This window comes from Ictalurus furcatus, chromosome 24, assembly GCF_023375685.1.
Source record: "Ictalurus furcatus strain D&B chromosome 24, Billie_1.0, whole genome shotgun sequence".
NCBI classification, from domain to species: domain Eukaryota; kingdom Metazoa; phylum Chordata; class Actinopteri; order Siluriformes; family Ictaluridae; genus Ictalurus; species Ictalurus furcatus.
Window position 1 is genome coordinate 17,818,589 of NC_071278.1, and position 20,204 is coordinate 17,838,792.

The window sequence follows — 20,204 nt, forward strand, 5'->3', positions numbered from 1 at the left end:
TTGATGCTTTTTTTGATCCATATTGTCAGAATTAATTGGTGACATCAGAGCCTGCAGTTACCTCTGCGCGCCGCAGTGTATCCAGTTAGTGTGAATTTCATTCACGGCTCCAGTTTCATGGCAAAAAAGAAGCCCCAAATGGTTTGGATTGAAACAGGATGCCAGTCAAATCCAAGAGGAAAAAAAAAAATTTATATCAGATGAAATGATGTGTTTCGGAGTCAGTAGAGCATGCCAAGTGGGACCCAGATGCAATTTTTCTCTCATACCACCACGTATAATAAGATGCATGAAACCGTTCTCTGCGGAAAAAAAAGTGGCGGCTGTCCACCGAGCAGCTGTAATAATTTTTGCCATCTGATGTGTGTTGGAAATCGAATGGAATATGTTTTCATTCCAGTGAATAGTTGCCCTTTTTCCATGTACTGGTTTGAACTTTTAAGTTTCCATGGTTACGTGGAGTCCCTCAAGGTTCGATGTCGAGATACCGTACGTCCGCAAAGCAATATAAGATCTCCAAGCAGTTTGATCTTAATACAGAACTAAAATATTTCGAGCATTCCTCTGAAAACTTCTCGTCCTTCAACAGAAGGAAAATTGTTCTGGATAGAGTAACACCAGAAACAGATTGACCCTCCACATGGAATGCACATATGTGTGAAATGTACACTACCATACACGACCATCAGAGAGCACTCTTGGCACACGAGACGTTCACTTCAAGTTCCAAAGCGAGCACTAAGAGACATGAGTGAATAATGTACTAAAGAGATTTCTTTGTTGCATTTTATTCATAAATTTTGAAACCTAAATACTTTGTCACCTATGACATGGATGAAATGTAAGACCTTTTGAGTTGATAAATGGAAATGTATAGTGTTTATTTTCACAGCGGACCAGGCAAGGTTCATATATGTGATAAATTTCTCTCTCTCTCTCTCTCTCTCTCTCTCTCTCTCTCTCTTTTTTTTTAAAGTCTTAATCAAAACACACGTCCCGGCAGACACATTTTTCTACGGCGTACTGTTTGATATATCATCACTTCATCCGTTTACCAAAACCCTTAACGAAACCGTCCTTTCTTATGCGACTTGGTGAAAAGTGAGTTTAGCTCATTGCCCTGGTTGAGTGGCTCATTTTGACAGGCCAGTGTTTGGAAAGTTTGAAGTCATGAGGTTTAATCATGCTCTGCGGCCGGTCTGTGCATGGCGTGGCATGATGGCTCTCTTAAAGATGTGGTTCTGGGAGCACGCCAGCTTCACTGGCACCACGGTTGCAGGCCGCAGAACCGATGCAGCTTAGAGCCTCGGTAGTTCAAAGTAAAAAAGCTGCGCAATAGGGGAAGCTTAGTGTGGCACTCAGTGTTTTACTCAAAGTTTTTATTTACTGTCATGGTGATGTATTTAGCGCATTCATTTAAAAAAATTTCTTTATTTGTCTCCGATTTAGTTAAAAATTTCTCTCTGATCCTTAAATAAGCGGTGTGGGTTGGTTGAGGTTATTCCTCAAATACAAGCTATTACTCTAAACCTAGACAGTGTCAGTACTTTTTGTTTTGTATTCGATTATGTGGTTTTAGTTTCAGAAGTGTAATTGCACCGAGATGTTTTAGTTACCTTGACTTGTGTAATTATAATGAAGAAATATGATCGACGTAAATGAAATTAAACATTGTGTCATAATTACCTGGAAAAGAAAGGTTAAAGGTGGTTTTTTTTTTTTTTTTTTTTTTTTTAAATGTTTTTTTTGTTTGTTTGTTTGAGCCAGTTATGAGATTTCAGAAAGTCTAAAATGACTGAGAGTCAGAGATACAGAGAAATACTGTAAGATTGAATATGTTATGATTGAATGTGAATATTCGCTACACAACAGTACCATGCATTGCTGTGGTTATATAAGCTTACACATTAATGCATTTAATGTAGTAGCAGTAGGCGATATGGCAAAAATAACATCACCGTACTTGACATTTCTCCGATACACAATAAATATGAGAATATTTCGATTTGTTAAACTTCTAGTGAAAGAGCAGTGATGAGTTCTACATATTATGGCTAAAAAAAAGAAAAAAAAAAAGAAAAGGTATTTTAACTCTGATTTGAAGCAACTGCTTTTATGGAGAAATTTATACTGAATATAAAAAATTTTAAAATAAATAAACAAAAGTACAGATCCCCCCCCCACCCCCCTTTTTTAACTGTAGTTTGTAATTATTATTTAACACTACTACATTTAAAAAAAAAAAAAAAATTACATTAAAAACATTTTTAAAAATATGATCTCTACAAAATCTCAGAAAATTATAGTGTGGCATAATTTTGATGGTATAAATACTGTATTGTCATATTGCTCAGCCCTGCTGTGTAACTTTATGACATCAGCAAAGAGCTGAAAATTTCACATTTAGAAATTACTGTGTGTATTTATTGCACATACAAAATGTCTTGATGACATGCCTATACACAATGAAGACTACTAGCTATTCTTTAAAGAATAAAATTCATTTTTATTGAATCACATATGGAATATATATATAAAAAATACAAAAATAAGACATGAAACATTTCATATTGTTTACCCTGGAATCGCCCACATATATTGAAATAATGAGACCTTTCATATGCTGATTGTAATTCATACGATGTCAAACCTGCTTATTTGGGTCATTTCTTGTGTTTTTTCTCCCTCCAAATCAGACAAGGCCTGAAAAATCCCTCAATCTGGAGCATTTCCTGCAAGCGTTAGTGGAGGTTCGGAGTAGTTATCTGTGTTCAAAGTGACTCGTTTGTTTATCTCTGTTACTCTGAATATTTCCAGACCCCAGAGCACTGAGTTGGAGGGAGAGGCAGATTTGTACCAGGAGATAAAGATTTGATAGCGCTGCTATAAAAGGCACAGCGGGTTTGATCTGAGACGTTTGTCATGATGACAAATGAAAATGAGGATGCAGAATGGCACTGAGAGGCCGGGCCTAAAATCTGTGCTTTCCAGTAAATAGTTTAGTTTTCCACAATGCCGAACCTCTAAGGAACTTTCAAAAAGAGCAGATATGGAGGAGAATGATTTATATGCATGTTTGGATAACATTTATTTATTTATTTTTTCAGTCCGCTATTTGTCTTTGGTTCTTTTTGAAATGCTCTTTGTTAATTATTTTGAATCGTTTAAGTCTCTGAACTTACAATTTAGTGTGTAATATATAAATAAAGAGTGCAAAATATAAGCACAGCATTACACTACATGGCCCTGTGTTTACTGCTAGCCATAAAATCATTTTACAACTTAATTCATTCATTAATCAAACCTCTTAATGGACTGTGTTGATCAATTGGACTCCTTGAAACCTTATAAAGATTTAAACTAGAGCTTAATGTGCTCTTTTACATCTTATGCTGTACGTGTGCTCTTGTAACATGTTTTACCCGTTACCTGGAAGAGGTGAATGGTCACGTTTACACCGTATGCATGGATAAATTTTGGGTTTTGCCTGACTGCCCTTTTAAAGTAGAATTATTGATAGCTCTCACGGTACAGTGAATAGGGAGGGTAGGTTTGAATGTAGTTACAGGAATGAGAAATGTCTAGAAACACCAATGTTTAGAGTTTAAGGGATTAGTAGTGAACAATCTGATATTTTGCGTATTTTATCTTTTAAGTTAGAAGGTAGTCTGAAGTAACCATCAGTCCCAGTATGATGGTGTAGACGGTGGCTGTGTGTCTCTGTATGGAGATGAGAGGGGGTACAGTGCACGTTTAGCCCACAAACGCACAGCTGCAGGATGCCTGAGGGGGAAGAGTGGCTGTGAGTCAATTAAAGGCTTGCCTTCTTTCTCTGAGCTCAGCGTATCTATTCCTCACTCCATAGTACATGTTTGATGAACACGGCCCAGAGAGAGGAAGCATGCTTCCCCCCACAGCTTGACTTCAGAAAGTCTGACAATCTCACAGTCTTAGTTGAAGTGTGAGGAAAAGAGAGAGATCTTTTGTTGTCTAGAAGTGGATGAGTCATGGTGCAGAGACTGCAGCACTGCCATCAGCATGCTTAGCAGGAAGTGTTGAGGTATTGTTAAGAAATGAGAATGAATAAACTCTGGATGCTGTTGGATTGGTCCATTTATGGTCATCGATCCTTGGTCGGTATTGGCGAGAGATGGCTTCCATTTCATCATGCAAAGCATTCGGAGAATGCAAATTTGATATATTTATGTGAAGTGGCTCATAAAGTGTTTCAAGTGCTCCTCAGGTGTTAATGAGCTCTTCTAGGAGTGTGTAGAAGCTCGATCTGACTTTGTGTGCTGTGCAGTGATACAGTGTTTATGTCATGCTTGGGGTGGCGTGCCAGTGCCACATTAGAGACTTCTTTCATGTCCACATTGCCGCCGCCTCCTCCTCTGCTCTCTGCTCTCTGCCTCTTTTGTGGTCTGCAGGCTGCTTGACACCCAACTTCTGTGTCTGTGTGTCTGTTTTGGCTCACAACAGAGAAGATATGCAGTATAGGGTGGATAGCCAGAACCAGGGTCTTCCCCCTCTTTCGCCATCTCTCACACCCCCACACGGAAATACCCCTCGTACAGTACTCTTTCAATTCCATTTTCCTCTGTATTGAGGAGAAGGCCTGGTGAGGAACACCAGCCACCCCCTTCTTGGCACTGCACATTAGAAGGAAAACTCCCCGCTTGTCAGATGAGGGGGAATTTTTTTGATTGTGTAATGAGCTCCATATCCCAAATGGGAGGCCTGGAGTTGCACAGCTTGGCCCAATAAAAGGCTGGATGAAAAGCTGTGTTGCATCCTCCTGCCGTTTAATGGATGGGATCCCATCCTGAGCGTGTATTTTTTTATTTTTTTTTCACTAGCTGTGGCGCTTTGCACCATACCTTTCGTCTTTTATAAAAGTGCTTCATGTCAACATCCATCGATCAGCATCAGGACAGGCACTGGCCCTTGTGCTGGCTGCCCTCCAGTTCACACAGACAAAACCTCAAGTTTAATATTTCCACCATCACACACGTTTCCTGTTTCATCTTTGCTTTAATGGGAGATTTGAAGGGCAAAATCTTTGATATTTTAGTACCTGTTTAAAACAAGTTCTTTCACATCGTTGCGGCTGCGTTACGATCTTTCATTCCTGGGTGATTATATATGCTCACCTCTCTACAGTATAATGACTCTGTATTTACTCCTTGGTTGATGATATACAGACAAAGTCAGCCATCGCCTGGGGTACTGTCAGATGAACTGATGGCCATCATCATGTCTTGCTGAATGTTACGTAGGCAAGCTGAGCTACTGGTTTAAGAGCTTCATCCTCTGAGAACACTGTGACCCAGCGTGGATTTGAATTGACACTAGCAGCATGAGAAAGCTGAAGGAAGATTGAACAGCTATGAGATGCGGAGGATGTCATTACTATGCCACGTAGGCCCAGAGTTTCATCAAACTGGCAGGCAGGGAGGATAGAGCTTAATACGCTGCCCCACAGAGCCGGCTGGTATTACGCGGCAGGTGGAAGGGAGAGTATCTCGTGACTGAAGATTACATGCCCACTGGATAGACTTGGAGCGACTGTGTTAAAGCTGCCCCTTCTCATTTCTTGTATCTCAGAGAATTTTCATTAATAACCCGGACACCCTGAGGTAGGTAGTTCAATATCATTTCAAACGGTATGTAGAGATGAAGTCCTTTAAATCGAACTGTTACAGTGTTACGGTTTTGTTTCGCTTTCCTATTGCCTCAGCTCTTTCTCATGTTCTTCACCCCTATGAATGTCACACAAGCAGTCATTTTTGATGTTCTGCAGACGCTGATTTTTATGATCGGGTCATAAAAATGCATGGCTGTAGCTTAGACAGCAAGCCACATGTCTCGATCACGTTGTTTGTGAACCTATGGCCTCTCAGCCACAATCATGAATCAAGACTAGCTTACGTTGTTCCAGTCTCTGTGGTCAGTGATTGTTCTTAGCCTGACCACTTCACGTTGTCCAGCCTCTCAGCTTTCTCTTGTTTCCCCTGGCCTGTACCACATTATCCTCCCCCAAAACCTGGTCAAATCAGGTCAAGTTCAGCCCAGATTTCTTGCTGTTCCACAGTGGTACCTCAGATTCTCTAGCCATTCAAATATGCCCTTCAAATATCCAGCCTGTTCTCATTTGTACATTATTTCGGTCTGGGCCTGGAGGAACAGTCAGAAAGTCCTAGAACGGAGAGAGTGAGTCGTGCTGCTTATGCAAAGAGCATCACCTCCGAGCCCAGAAGAGTGCAAGAGAAAAACAGATGGAGAAGGGAACTGGTGGAGTGGTGTGGTGTGGTGTTGTGTGGTACGGTCTGGGTTGCTTGGCTGGCTGCCCGTCTGGGCCTGAGGACTCCTCGGTTCCCCGCTGGTCTCTGGCTCAGAGGTCTGGTCACATTCAGCAGCTAAACCACATTTGTCTCCGGTCCAAATTGCACTCGCATCACTGATCCGCATTCGCCAGAAGCCTCTCGGGAAGAAACTCAGCGCTGATATGGGCTTATTAAACCTCACAGTAAAGATTGCAATTCACCAAAGCTGCCCTGCCAGAAGCCACAGGAGTTTTATATTTCAGATTATTCACCACCACCTAGATTGCGTCCCTGCTGTTATGGAATCAGGGAATACTTCAGTCCGATAAAGTTAAACTCGACAAAAATATTATTGAACGAGATAAAACTATAAATGCTTTAAACACACCAAGTCTATTATAACTGGAGGCATTACTCTGTAGTTTTAGGACAAATTCTTGTACTCCCGACACTCAATTGTCAAACGAGCCCTGAGGCACTGCGTTCTGTCTCGGCGGGTGTGAACACAAACACGCTGGTGTTGAGTGCGTGAGCTGTGCCACGTCTGGTGCAATGGGATCACTTCCTCTTTAGAACTGGGCGCCTACTGTCAGCATGACCCATGCCTGTTAACCTCTGCAACACAGGGTCAACAAGAAAACAATCCCACAGAGCCCTGTGTGTGTGTTAGAATGTGTCTGTCAGGGCACACTCGTATCCACAGGTGTCCTTTGGGTGTTAAGCATCTTGGAGCCCCTTTGGCATGTGCGGCCGTGGGTCACGGTGTTGGGGAGGGTTTGGAACACATGCCCAGCATGGTGGGTTGAGCAGGGGGTGGGGCAGAGAGGCAGGTGCCTGTGGGAGATGAGCACTGGGCTGCTTCTTTAACTGGGGTGATTGGGTTAATTGTGGGGTGAGTCGTCATGGCCCGGAGGCACAGTGCAGCTGAGGGGGGTCAGGAGAGAGCACAGAGGAGGCACGCCACTCAACAGTCTTGTTTCCGGTTGGGTATCTGTACTTCTCCTCCCAGCAGACATCTTGATTTACTCACGCACACATGTATGGCACACATGGTTATCAGAACTTTTCTTTTATCTCACTATTTATCTTTGGCTCCTATTTGTGAAAATGCAGCTGTGCAAATCCTCATGAAATCCTTTACAAATAAGGCATGTTGATCCAAAACAAGTTGAGACTGTGATTATAATTGGAGGTCATGATTTATGTGTGTTACATTAGTGAAGAGTCTGGCCTGTTTGCAAGCTTGTACAGGAGATCTGTAAGCTATTAGTGTGAATGCAGCCAGGGCTTGGGTTCAAGATGGGTCACTGAAGGGGCGGGGGTGAAGTCTTGGCAGATGACACAGATTTTTCTTTGTCTCTATACAGAGGATGAAGAGGAAGATGAAGATAATACAGAACCTAAAGCAGGCCTGGAGTCAGACCAGATGGAGGATGAAGACAGCAAGGACACAAAAGAAGGTAAAATGGGGTTGTGTATGTACTGTATGTGATTGTGGGTACAAACTTTTCGTGAGAACTCTCTTTCTTCATGGAATGATGAACACACAATTCCCTTGTCATTGGAGTCATTCAAGCCATGGGAAGAATGTTGCTAGGCAACCTGGACACATTTGATACAGTTCAGCTAGCTTATGATTGAGTCTGTTTTACTAGCTAACTATTAAATCTCTTATGCTGAAGTAAAGGTAGAATGATCCTAAAGAAGGGACAAAACTGCGAGGAATAGTAACATTTTCCTTAGGTGGTTGGGTAAATTAATAAGAAAGGATGGTCTATATCACTAATATGACACCGCTAACTGTACTTCCTTGGGGTCCGCCATATTGGAAAAACATGAAATACTTTTGGCGTCACAACTTGTAAACTTCTGAAGTGCTGCATACAACAAGAGTGGCCCATTTATATGGGATCACACATTGGACACGAACACATTTGACTCCAGGAAGTTGGATTTTGTACTGAACAGCATCCGTAGTATTGCAGCATCATTAATACGATATGAGCGACCAAATACTGTCTCCTGTAGTTTTATTGTTAAATAAAGTTGAGCTATATGAGGTTGCATAGCTGGGTTTTCATATGTTTTCCCTGTTCAAAACAACAAGAACAACAACAACAGCACAAACCCCCCCCCCACCTAATTCATTCATACAATTCATTAGGAAAATGAGAATTGGCTCAATGCTTTCCATCAGATACCCAACACCCTAATACCATTAACCCTCACCTTAAACTTCACCTCGTTCGTGGGTAGATGGAAAAAAAAAAAAAAAAGTATAATTGATAAGGTGAAGTTGTTTTTAAGGAGACATTCATTTATCTTTTATAGAAGGAGTCTCCAGTATGAGCACTTGTCTCTGTAACATGACAATAATCATTTTCTTATTAACTTCAAAAGAGAGACTGGTGATTGAATGACTGTTTACAGTTGTTACTATGTAAGTGATACCAAGAACGTCCTTACATTTATGTAACTATAAATGGATAAAAAGTATGACTTCAGTTAATTAAGTTATTCAATTAAAATGCAACTATTAGCAATTTGCTGTGCTGTTAGAGGAAAACTTTGTGACGACGATGGTTACATTGATTATTTTCTTATAACGGCATGCCCCAAAGTGTTGTATGACTTAAATATATAATAAACATGTCTTAAATCACCATAGTACAACAATCGCAGTATTTTGGATGCAAATGTAAAAGTATAGCTAACAAAGTATAGTATAGTATATAATATTGTAGCAAAACCTTGAATTTTTGTTCTCGTAAGAGCACAGGTGAACTAAATGTGAAGGCAGAGATTTACAATTGTACTAATTCTTATTTGACAAGCTTTTATCTTAATGGTATTCTTAGACCCTGACCTGTTCTTTCTAAACGGAGGATCTGTTTTCCATGGAGACAAAGCACCTCTGTAAGCCGCTCTCGGTGACGGCCTTTGCCAACTGCTGTAAATGTAACTGTAAGATTAACTTTTAGTTAAGTCTAATTCAACATGTCACTGTTAATATGGACCAATAGAAACATAACGTAAGTGAATTCAAAGCTTTTAATGACATTTCCGTTCATATCACACTGCTAACGTTGATGACTTGGCGCCCTGAGCTGGATGTACGCATCATCTACGCCATGCCAGCTTTAGCAGAGCATCTCACAAGTTAGGAATCTCTCAGTCACCGAACAGGCTCATTGGAGCGTTGCGTGGCTATTCGCGTGTGACCCCCGCCACCGTATCAGATACCAATCTCTGTGGCCAGGGGTCCCGCTTATCAGCTCACAGCATTGTGGGTCAAGCCCGATTCAAAATTAATGTCACTTGACCCCGGCAAGTGGACTTCAAAGGCTGCACAGAGTGCATTCTTTGTACGTGTGTATTGAGTAAATAAGTGTAGCAGGCTTAGGGGAGGCCTTGTCGGGGCTGTGCTGCGAGAGCGCATGGGTGCTTTGACTCCACTGGGACTTTGATCAGGCCTTATGAGTCGTCAAAAAAAGAGGGCCATGAGAATCAAGTGGTCCGAGATCAAAGTGAAGGGCCTCTAATGGTCTGGGAGAAAATGGAGGAACCCAATAACATCAAAAAAAAAAAAAAAAAAAGTGGGGAGAAATAAGTGACCACGTAGTCATTATGGAGAAATGGGCTAGGGGATTTTGTGTGTGCGTTGATGTATTTATTTCTTTATTCACTTATTCATGTGTGCTTATTTACTTTCTTTGTAGTTCTTCCTTTAGCATGTTATCTCTGTACTGTATCTCTGTAGCTGGCGTGATTGCACTCATGGTGTTAAAGAATGTATGCTAATGCAAGTGTTGTTTGAGATTCAGCTCAAATAGATTTTGCAAATCTCTCTTTTTTTTTTTTTTTTTCTAAATATTGTTGCTATGACATCTGTGGTCTAGATTGGTTTATTTTGTTTATTTAAGGTAGGCAGCTGCAAACACCATTTTCCAAAGCCGTGGCTCTGTCATTTGTGTAAATGTGTTGACTATCATGTTTATGTATACTACAGGGGTCTATATTTAGTGTGTGTGCATTTGTATACCCGTGTGTGTGTGTGTGTATATATATATATACAGTATGTGTGCATGTATATACGTGTGTGTGTGTGTGTGTGTGTGTGTGTGTGTGTGTTAGGCCACCCGCGGGAGCTGACGGAGGAGGAGAAGCAGCAGGTCCTGCACTCTGAGGAGTTTGTGATCTTCTTTGACCGCAGTATTCGTGTGATGGAGCGAGCTCTTGCGGAAGACTCCAACATCTTTTTCGACTACAGTGGCAGAGACCTCGAAGATAAAGAAGGGTAAAGCAGGGCGTGTGTGTTCATTCATGTGTTCATAAGTGTGTGCGTGTGCGTATTCCGATGACTCATACGTTTGGAGCCTTGCACTGCACGTCTGTGTTCTTCAAAGAAATGTTCACATTCATGCACAGCCTCTTATTCACATTGGATGATTATTCCAAACATGAGTTCTTAAAATGTGTCTGCAGATAGCTCAGTAAATTGCACAGTGAGCTTCAGGAGCACTTCTGCTACCAGGTTATTATGTGGTATAGAACTGAAGATTTTGAAATTAGTGGATTTTTCTAGTGGTGGTGTAGATCCTTGCTTATTTAGATGAATTGGCTATGTGTCTACCATTCTCTCTATCTCTCTCTCTCTCTCTGTCTCAGAGACCTGCAGGGAGGGTCAATTCTGTCCTTTAATCGTCTGTTCTATGATGAGCACTGGTCTAAGCATCGGGTCATCACCTGTCTGGACTGGTCCCCTCAGGTAGAGTCACCTCACCCTCTGACCTCTCATACCTGTCTGCACCTCTTCATTTCATCCCGCAGGGGCATCTTCTTTCTCATCTGCACAGCTACACACTCCTGCTTTTATTTTATTTTGTGATTACTCTTCTGTACCTTTTTATCCATCCATCCATCCATCCGATCTCCGACAGTAGAGTATGTGTGATTACCACAGACAATAAGTTTGACATGTTTCTCTGTACAGAGAAAAATTACTTGTATTATGAGCAATTATTTCATTTTGTTAAACACTGAAACAGAGGTCTCCAACTTGCAGGAACCAGATGTGGACCTACTGTAGCATCATATTTTAGTGAACCAAAATGAAGAAATACTGCAGCAGAGCATTCAGTGTATGAAAAAAATAAATAAAAACAGGCTGTAGCAACTGCAGAACATCAACCAGCACGGCTTCTTTTGCGGTTAATCTGATCACATGCATTTATGTAAATGGTTTAGTTGAAGGCAGCTCTTCAGACCAGAGACTAGCTAGATGGCTGAAGACATTAGTTAAGAAAGGATAACGATTTCACAGAATTTATAAAGGGTAGCGATTTCACAGATTTCATCGAATTTTTTTTTGTTTGTTTGTTTGGTTTTTTTTTTAAACATTTCTTTTAACCTCCCCAGTCTGATTAAAGAAGTGATTATAGGCTTTTACAATAATAATAAAAAAAAAACCTAGCATCTGCTAAAAGGTATAAACCAATGTGTCTAATCTGTTCAAAGTCCATGGCATGAGTCAAAAGTGGTAACATGAAGCAGCAGTGTAGAACAAAACATCACTATTTAGAATTTACGAGTCTTGTACTCATAAATCAACTAATCACAAAAACCTTTCCAGAACTTTGTTAGGAAGGAATTTTATAGAAGTTGAAATGAACACAAATTCAAAACTGTTAAGCCTCACCAAGAAAGGTTTTAGCGTGAGACGTATAATGTGACAGAAACAGCTTCTTTATAGATTTATCCAACTTTCCAACACTGGAGCAGTTAATTAAAAAGCAATTAGAGTTGCTTACGCACTTTTGTGTGTACTTTAAGCTGACCGCAGATTTTCCAACCTGAAAAATAGTTCCTTAACTGAAATGATAGAGTTAGAGCCTAACTATTAAACCCCTGGCTTATTCTATTCATATTAGGGCATATTACTTATAAAGACTCTGATTTATTGAGTAATTACTAAGTAATAATAAGAAAGGTATGTGATGACAAGAGTAAGGAGTACAAGTGTGAATATTCCGACAGGTTTCTGAAAATTAAAGGGTTAGGAGGTAAATGTACAAATATCCTTAACTGAAGAATTTATAATGGTATCCTGCAAAAAAAACAAAACAAAAGAAAAACCCAAACATTTTATTGATGCCCCAGCAAGCTGCCTTGTAAAGTTCCCTGGAGTAAACAGGTTTTCTTTTCTTTTTTCAGTACATGGAAATGTGTCAACATGATTGTCTATGGTAATTGCACATTTGTGTGACAGTCTGGGAAAAAGCCTGTGGTGGAATTCTGGCTAACAGCCGGATCAAAAATTGGGTTTTGTCCAAAATAGTTAGGTTTTTTTTTTTTTTTTCCAGCTTATAACATATTTTGACACCCCATCTTCAAGAAGCCATAAATATCTTTCACCAAAACCCACATGGAAATGTTTTTATTTGCTTTTTTAATCTTGCCCAGTCTATCTTTCTGCAAGGGTCATGTCGGGTAAGGAGGCTTTTTAACGAGCATGGTGGTAAAACCAGTGTGATTTCCTCGAACAGTGAACGCTAGAACTTTGCTCATGGTTGAGATGCACAAGATAAACATATTTCAGTTCTTGGAAGTGTGTAACTTTCAGAACTATATATAGTAGATCATTTCACCATGTGAAGGCTTTTCCCAGGTGGCCACACAAATATATGTATATGTATGTATATGTATGAATGTAATCCCACCCCCCCCCCCCCCCCTCTCTCTCTCTCTCTCTCTCTCTCTAGTACCCAGAGCTGCTGGTGGCCTCTTATAACAACAACGAGGATGCTCCTCATGAGCCAGATGGCGTGGCTTTAGTGTGGAATATGAAATTCAAAAAGACCACGCCCGAGTACATCTATCACTGCCAGGTGAACATAACTCCCTCATTACAATCGCATGCAGTTCTGTTACAATCTGTCCTGCTAAATCAACAGAATAGCCAAAAAAAAAAATCTAACAAAGCAAAAACTGAGTAAGGCACAGTATGTCCACCTTTTGGCTTTTAAAACCGCCTCAGAATATTTGATCAGTTTTTATTAAAAAAAAAAAATAATAAAATAAATAAAATTATGCGGGTGCAAACTTTTGCACTTGGCTGTACGATGGCTGTTTAATACCCATGGAACGTGGCTCTTTAAATTACAACATATGACTGATTGAAATACAAAGGAAAGTGATATTTAACGGCTCCCGGCACTTGGAGAGGAGCAGCTGAGCAGAACGCGACGTCCCGGAAGATGTCCAATTCATTCGGAACAAAACAAAAAAGTATTAAAATCTAAACTCTGTGTGTGAAAAGTATTGGGTAGGTTTTGACGCTAATTATAAAAGAAACCAGATGAAGTGCGAGAGACGACCGAGTAAGCAAGTCTTCAAGGCGACAGCCTGGTGCGAGTCTCTCCACACTCCTACGAGAGCCAGATATTATAGGGATATTTCTGTATAAAAAGATGTGGCCTACCACTTCCTAATCCTGCCAGCCACACATGTTTGCCCACCCACATGGACTGCCGTCACATGTGCTGCTCCGTTTCCTACGCACAATGTGCCTAACACACACATCACACATGTGTAAACACACAGAGTACTACACACTCCTGTAAGCACCCGTGTAACGTTTTTAGCCATCATAAATATGCCTGGTCTCATTTTCAGGCAGGGATTTTAATACGTCGCAGCAGTAGTTTTCACATGTTATCACATCGCTGCATTATTTCATGGGTATGAGTTTTGCTGTAATTAAGTGCAACCCGTTTTTTGAAAAATGCTTATGGTTTGAAAAAAGGATTTTACTGTTACATTATCCGAGTTGCCGTTTTACGGTTGAGAAGCAGACGTTTTTTAAATCAAAGCCAGTGTTCTTTTTGAATGACTGGTTCACACTAGAGGAACTTGAATGATCACACTAGAGGAAGTTTCCGTGTGGTGAGCATGGCTCAGTGAGAGTTTGAGTGATGACGATCATAAAGGTCTGATCTGTACATCTCCGTGGTCACTAACCGGTGTGTCTGCACCTCTCTTTCACTCTGATCGCTCGGTACGATGGCAGAAATGACAGGAGGAGGCGAGGCGAGGAAAGAATGGGGGAGAAAGGAAGCTAAACAGAGTTTCACCTCTGGTACTGTGGCCTGGGCCTTTGCCAGAAGTCTTCTGTGCAGAGACAGAAATAAAGAAGCGTGAGGGAGAGAAGTGAGAAAGGGGGGGGGGGGGGGTTAGGGGGTTGCGGAATGGGAGATGATTTCAATTTCCAGTCGCTCGGCACGAGGCTGTTTGGCTGCGGATGAAAGGGCTTGGGGTGATTCGCACAAACACCGCTTTCCTCCGTGGGCTAGACTCTTCACCAGAGGCGTTTGGTGTTCGTTAGGCAGGAATCAGATGGAGCTTAATGTGTGAGCATGTTCTGCTGTTAAACCCACCAATACCACACTATTCCTCCCCTCCTCCCTGAGGAGTAGCCTGAAAAAGCCACACACTCATCCTCAACCTCTCTTCAATCCATTTCACCTCCGCCTGTCATGGCTTCCCTCACTTTTGACGAGCCCCAACTCGAGATGGGTTGGTAAGAGTAGCCAAAAACCTCAGTCGAGTAAAAATAGTTCTATTTACAGAAAAAAAAAAAGAAAAAGAAAAATAGAGGCGTGTATTTTTGTGATGATGGTACAAGCACAGAAAGTAAGGCATAACATTATAGCATTATATGTTCTTGGTACATTTTCATGGCCATCTGTGCAAATAGAGACACAGTTGTAAAAATGGACAGTTTTTGAATAAATATCATCAAGTACACTGTCAAGTCAGTGCGGTGAGACTTTCATAATGACACATGATTTGATTGCATGTCAAACATAATATCAGGCTAATGCAGAGATCTAAGTGCATAGACGAGAAAATGGGCAAGAATGATTATAGACAGAATGACGGTGAATGAGGCTTGAGCATCATTATCATACAAACAGGCTGCAGTCATAACAATGTAGATGTTTTTCAATAAAATGATTTACTACGCACTAATGGGGTCACGACAGGACAGTAACATTAGCTTAATTTTGAACCCAAGTGGGTTGGAAAATACCATTGTGCAAATAGATTTCCACTCTCACACCTCCTGTCAATCACTGCACTGGATTTACCTGCTTTTACAGTTTGTTTCACTCCATTTCTTTCTTCCATACATGCCGTTATATCTCTTTTCAGAACAATTCAGATCATGGCAAGCACACAGGATAGATAATACTTGATCATGTCCTCCAAATAGGAGTGTGTTACACCGAGGCCAATATAAACCACTTATCAGTGAGACAGGGGGTATATAGTCGAGTGCAAAGTTTGCATTATGTTCTGAGTGGTGAATAGAAATTGAATTCCAAGATGTTAAAATGACATGGGGGTATATACGGCAACAAGACATAAGGCAGAGAAATGACAGAAAAATAGTTTTTTGAGAGTGCTGTCATTTCGGAGCATGAAAATAGCCACTGAGCACAAATGGGGTGGGGGGTGGGGGGGGGGGATTCTTATGCCCAGCTAAATTAGCAATGTAATGACATCATGTCAGCAAATGAAGCTTGTGTAATGACTCATGTGAAAGCGAAGCTAGTCATCCAGAAAACTCCATAAGAGCAAAATTGTAGTGAAAAGACTACTCAAGTAGTGTGTTAATTCTTACACAGGGTCAGATTTACATTTCAGAACAAGCAGTAGTGATGGTGGTGGTGGTGATGATGACAGTCATGAAATCAAAACCAAATTCGGTCAAAACTGTTCAATATAAATAAATCGAGAGAAATAATGTGAACCCGTGCAATTAAAATATTATAGTATGCGGTACATTACACATCTCTCACCGGGAACATTTAGCACAGACAAATATCCTTCATTTATTCAGCTTCAGGAAGCTCTTTATCCTGGTCAGGGGACACTGAGCGTGAGGTGGGAATACACCCTGTAGGGAACACCAGTCCACTGCAGTGCACACATTAACACTCATACTGTAGGATTTTTACATTAGGCAGTTCACAGTAGCCAGTCTCGGAGGAAACCCACATGGACATGTTCACAGAACGCAGAAAATTTGAAACACAGGCAGTAACCTTCGCTCGGGATCGAACCAGGGTGAGCGAGGTGGTAATACTACCCGCTGTGTCCTTGTATTATTCTTTGTTAATCACCCAGTAAAGGCTGAATATTTAATATGTATTTATCTCATTGTACACACAAATTAGCGCTCATTACTTTTGATCTTACTAAATCAGGGCCACAGTAAGACAGAATGTAAATGGGATCCTGTTCAGTACATGTGTTCATAATACAATTTTTATCCAAAGCGACCTACTGTTGAGCAGAGCGGATGAGGGTTAAGGTCCTTGCTTAACAGGGGCAGCTTGGTGCTATTCACAATCTCGTGACCTTCGGATCAGTAGTCCAGTGCCACCACCGTGACGGTATAACCATAACGCTGTTGTAGAACGTGTGTAGTACACTATATGCACAAAAGAACACCATTTGAGACCATTTGCACCAAACGCAACACAGTACCTTTTTGTCTTTCAATTTAAGTTTGCCTCGCTCTTGCGGGGTTGGGGGTTTGATTCCCACCTCTGCCCTGTGTGCATGTTCTCCCCGTGCTTTGGGGGTTTCCTCCGGGTCCTCCAGTTTCCTCCCCCAGTCCAAAGACATGCGTTGTAGGCTGATTGGCATCTCTAAATTGTCTGTAGCATGTGAATGGGTAACGTTTATGTCTCATTCTTCCTCTCATTGTCTTGCTTAACAGTCCTTCTCACCTTTCTTTTTCTGACTATCTTCTTCTCTTTGATGTGAAGTCTCTCTCTCGCTCTAGTGTCCTTGCGCTGTCATCTTGTATGAAGTAGTGTTCAGTTCACTTTGGCACATTTCTGCACTGGTTTTAGACTGGTCATGATGTATTTCTAAATGACTTTTGTGGGGTTCAGGACTGGCTGTGCTGTGCAGCACTGTGGTCTGGTGTGGTGGGTCTCTCTCCTCTCTCCACGGCTCTCTTGGGCCCTTCATCATGGCGGCTCTCCAGTCACATCACATGGCCTTCTCAAGTGGGCTGCCACCAGCCACATCAAGAGCACACCCTGAAAAGCACTGGTGCTGCTGCAGATACTGTTAGCTGCGCTCCCCCACCGCACTGTTTTTATTTCTATCTTTCATGTCTTTTGCCCAGGATGACTCAGGGTGAAGCCCTGCTGGATGCCAGAGGCTTTGGGGAAGGGTGCCTGGCTAAGGGGGAGATATATTTGTAGGAGTTGGGAGAGTGGCTTGCTCTGAATAATGGCAGTGGATAGAGCTGCATTTGGCTCACAGCGAGCAATATGGAAATGCCTCAAAACCACACATAGCTCAAGGAGAGGAAGGGCAGAGACCTCCACTTTGCCGTCTGTTTATTACACACCCATATATCTGTATATAGGCGTTTCTGCTGGCCAGTGCTGCTGCTGTTTGAGGTTATGAGAATTAGGCACGCTCTGGTGCCAAAATGTGACCTTTTAGAGGGAACTGCAGATCTTTAAAGGTCTTATTTTTTCTGAAATGACCCCTTATGAATTAAAGTATTCTTAAATTGGAATTGGCCTAGTCTTAGCTTTTGGTGTTACTTGATTTGTAAATCTATTTTCAGAACATTTGATATCATGTCACATTAGATAATATAGGATCACTTGCTTCAAACAAGGGTGCATGTTAACCTGAGGCCGTCAGTCACTTAGCAAAGAGACTTATTTGTTTTAGTGGTTGTACAGTTGAGTGCAAAAGTTTGCATCCCCTCCTCCTGTCCAAAATGTTAAAAAGGAAATTGGGATATATACTGCAAGAAGAAAATAATCTAAAACTTACAGGCTACCGAGTGGCACAACAGAAGAGCATTCATGCTTTGTGCCATTTCGAACCCTGCCAATGCCACAGCCGTCCGTGGCCTGGAGAGAGCAAGATGTTTCATGTTCAGTGGGTTAAAAGGATTGCATACGCTCACTCTTCTGTCGATCATAGCAGTGCTAGCCAATTGAAAATCCTATTCCAGATTTAGTTCTCACTTTGCTGTTATAATAACTTTCCACTTTCCTGGGAAGGCTTTCGACTAGATTTTGGAGCGTGGCTGTGGGGATTTGTCCATTCAATCACAAGAGCATTAATGAAATCAGGCATTGGTGTCGGCGCGGAGGCCTGGGTGCAGTTGGTGTTCCCAGTTGGTCATCCCAAATGTGTTCAGTGGGGTTGAGGTCAGGGCTCTGTGCAGGACACTCGAGTTCTTCCACTCCAACCTTGCAAACCATGTCTTCATGGGCCTTGTTTAGTGCACATGGGCATTGTAATGGTAGAACAGGTTTGGGCCCCTTAGCTCCAGTGAAGTGAAATTATAATGTTCCAGCATACAAAGACTTCCTATGCAATCCTGTGCGTCCAACTTTGGCCCACTTTTGGCTGTGAGAGGTGTCCACATACTTTTGGCCATACAGTGTATTTAGTTAGTACTTGGGTGAAGTAGTCTATTTACATTGAAGTGAGATGATCGTGAACATCCACAAGACTGGGCTGGCTTGAAGTCAGGAAAATATAGCTGCTGCATTTTTGGACCAAAATGGGTTTTTAAAATGAACACCCCTTTTTTGTGCCATTCCACTCCCGTCAGCACAGCGCATTAATTCCTGACTATGGAAATGGCAACACTTGAAAACAAACTTGAAATATTTGTCCTGCACAAATCGCATAGATGAGGACGGTTTTCCTTATGCATTAGCTATGTTAGAATGTTTTTATTAAGGATGCATTGATGCATTGATTTCTCAGACTGAGTACGAGTACATGTGATACCGATACCGATACTGAAACACACAACCTATTCGGTATTAATCAGTCAGGGGCGTTGTGGCACATTTTATTTAGCTCTCTTCATGTTGGTTGCAGCCAAGTGCTTCTAGCAATAAACTCCTCGTTCTGAGATTTCTGTTTAAAATAGTATGACTTTCAGATCACTGTCGGCTGAAAACGGATACAGTTGCATGTGAGTGTGTTTATTAAAATACAGGCAGACAGATTCACAAACGAAGGCAAAATCAGAATCACAAAACAAGTGTGGGTCAGGCAAGGCACAAACGGGGTACGGTGAAATTAGCAAAGTCAAAAACCAGAACAACAAGATGAAATCGAATAAAACGGCTTTGCGAGAGTCAGATGCAACAAACAAGCTGAGTGTACTACTTCACAACATGTATGCGAGTGAGTGTCCTTTGTGTGTGTGTGTGTGATAGGCAGCAGGTGAGTGTAATCAGAAGTCCGGTGTCTGAGAGTTCATGTCCTTTTGGGAAGTGTAGTCCGGTGCGGCCATGTTAGTAGGCCACACTGAGTTCTGGGAAACTGAGTTCACAAACAGGGTTGACCTGACAATGGCACTTAAACAGTATTTTTACCAGGGATTGTGAGGGCAGCTGTCCTGTGCATGCAGAGCAGCAAGTATGGTCATTAAAAATGAATACAAAGTGCCTTGAATTGCTCCCTGACTCAAGCAAAGCATAGACCCTCGTGAGGGCTTGTCTCAGTGCTCAGTGCTCGCTGAACTGAACTGTTTCTCAGCACACTCTTGCAAAACACTCAGCACTACCTTTGTATGTGCACAATTCACTGCACCTTGCATTCATTTTTGCACTTGTGTTGCAGTAGTCTCTCCTCTTGATATTTTCACAAGGCGCATTTTGCTTTGATGGCCATCATTAATCGTAAAATACGTCCAGATCTGTCGTTTTTGTGTTGTCTGTTTATTAGCCTGGCACCAAACACAAAGCTTATGTCACATAGTATCACATAGTATCACATCGTATCGGATGTTGATATCAAAGCATTTTTTAA

The 20,204-nt window shown here is 41.5% G+C and overlaps 1 protein-coding gene across 1 annotated transcript in view; it reads left to right on the forward strand.

Annotated features, from left to right (window-relative positions):
* LOC128600355 (cytoplasmic dynein 1 intermediate chain 1) overlaps positions 1–20,204 on the forward strand; it is a 61,243-nt gene that overhangs the window by 19,993 nt on the left and 21,046 nt on the right. The window contains exons 7-10 of the mRNA XM_053612758.1: positions 7,691–7,783; positions 10,458–10,620; positions 10,992–11,091; positions 13,085–13,210. Coding sequence (XP_053468733.1) covers positions 7,691–7,783; positions 10,458–10,620; positions 10,992–11,091; positions 13,085–13,210 — 482 coding nt within the window. The remainder of the gene's footprint in view (positions 1–7,690; positions 7,784–10,457; positions 10,621–10,991; positions 11,092–13,084; positions 13,211–20,204) is intronic.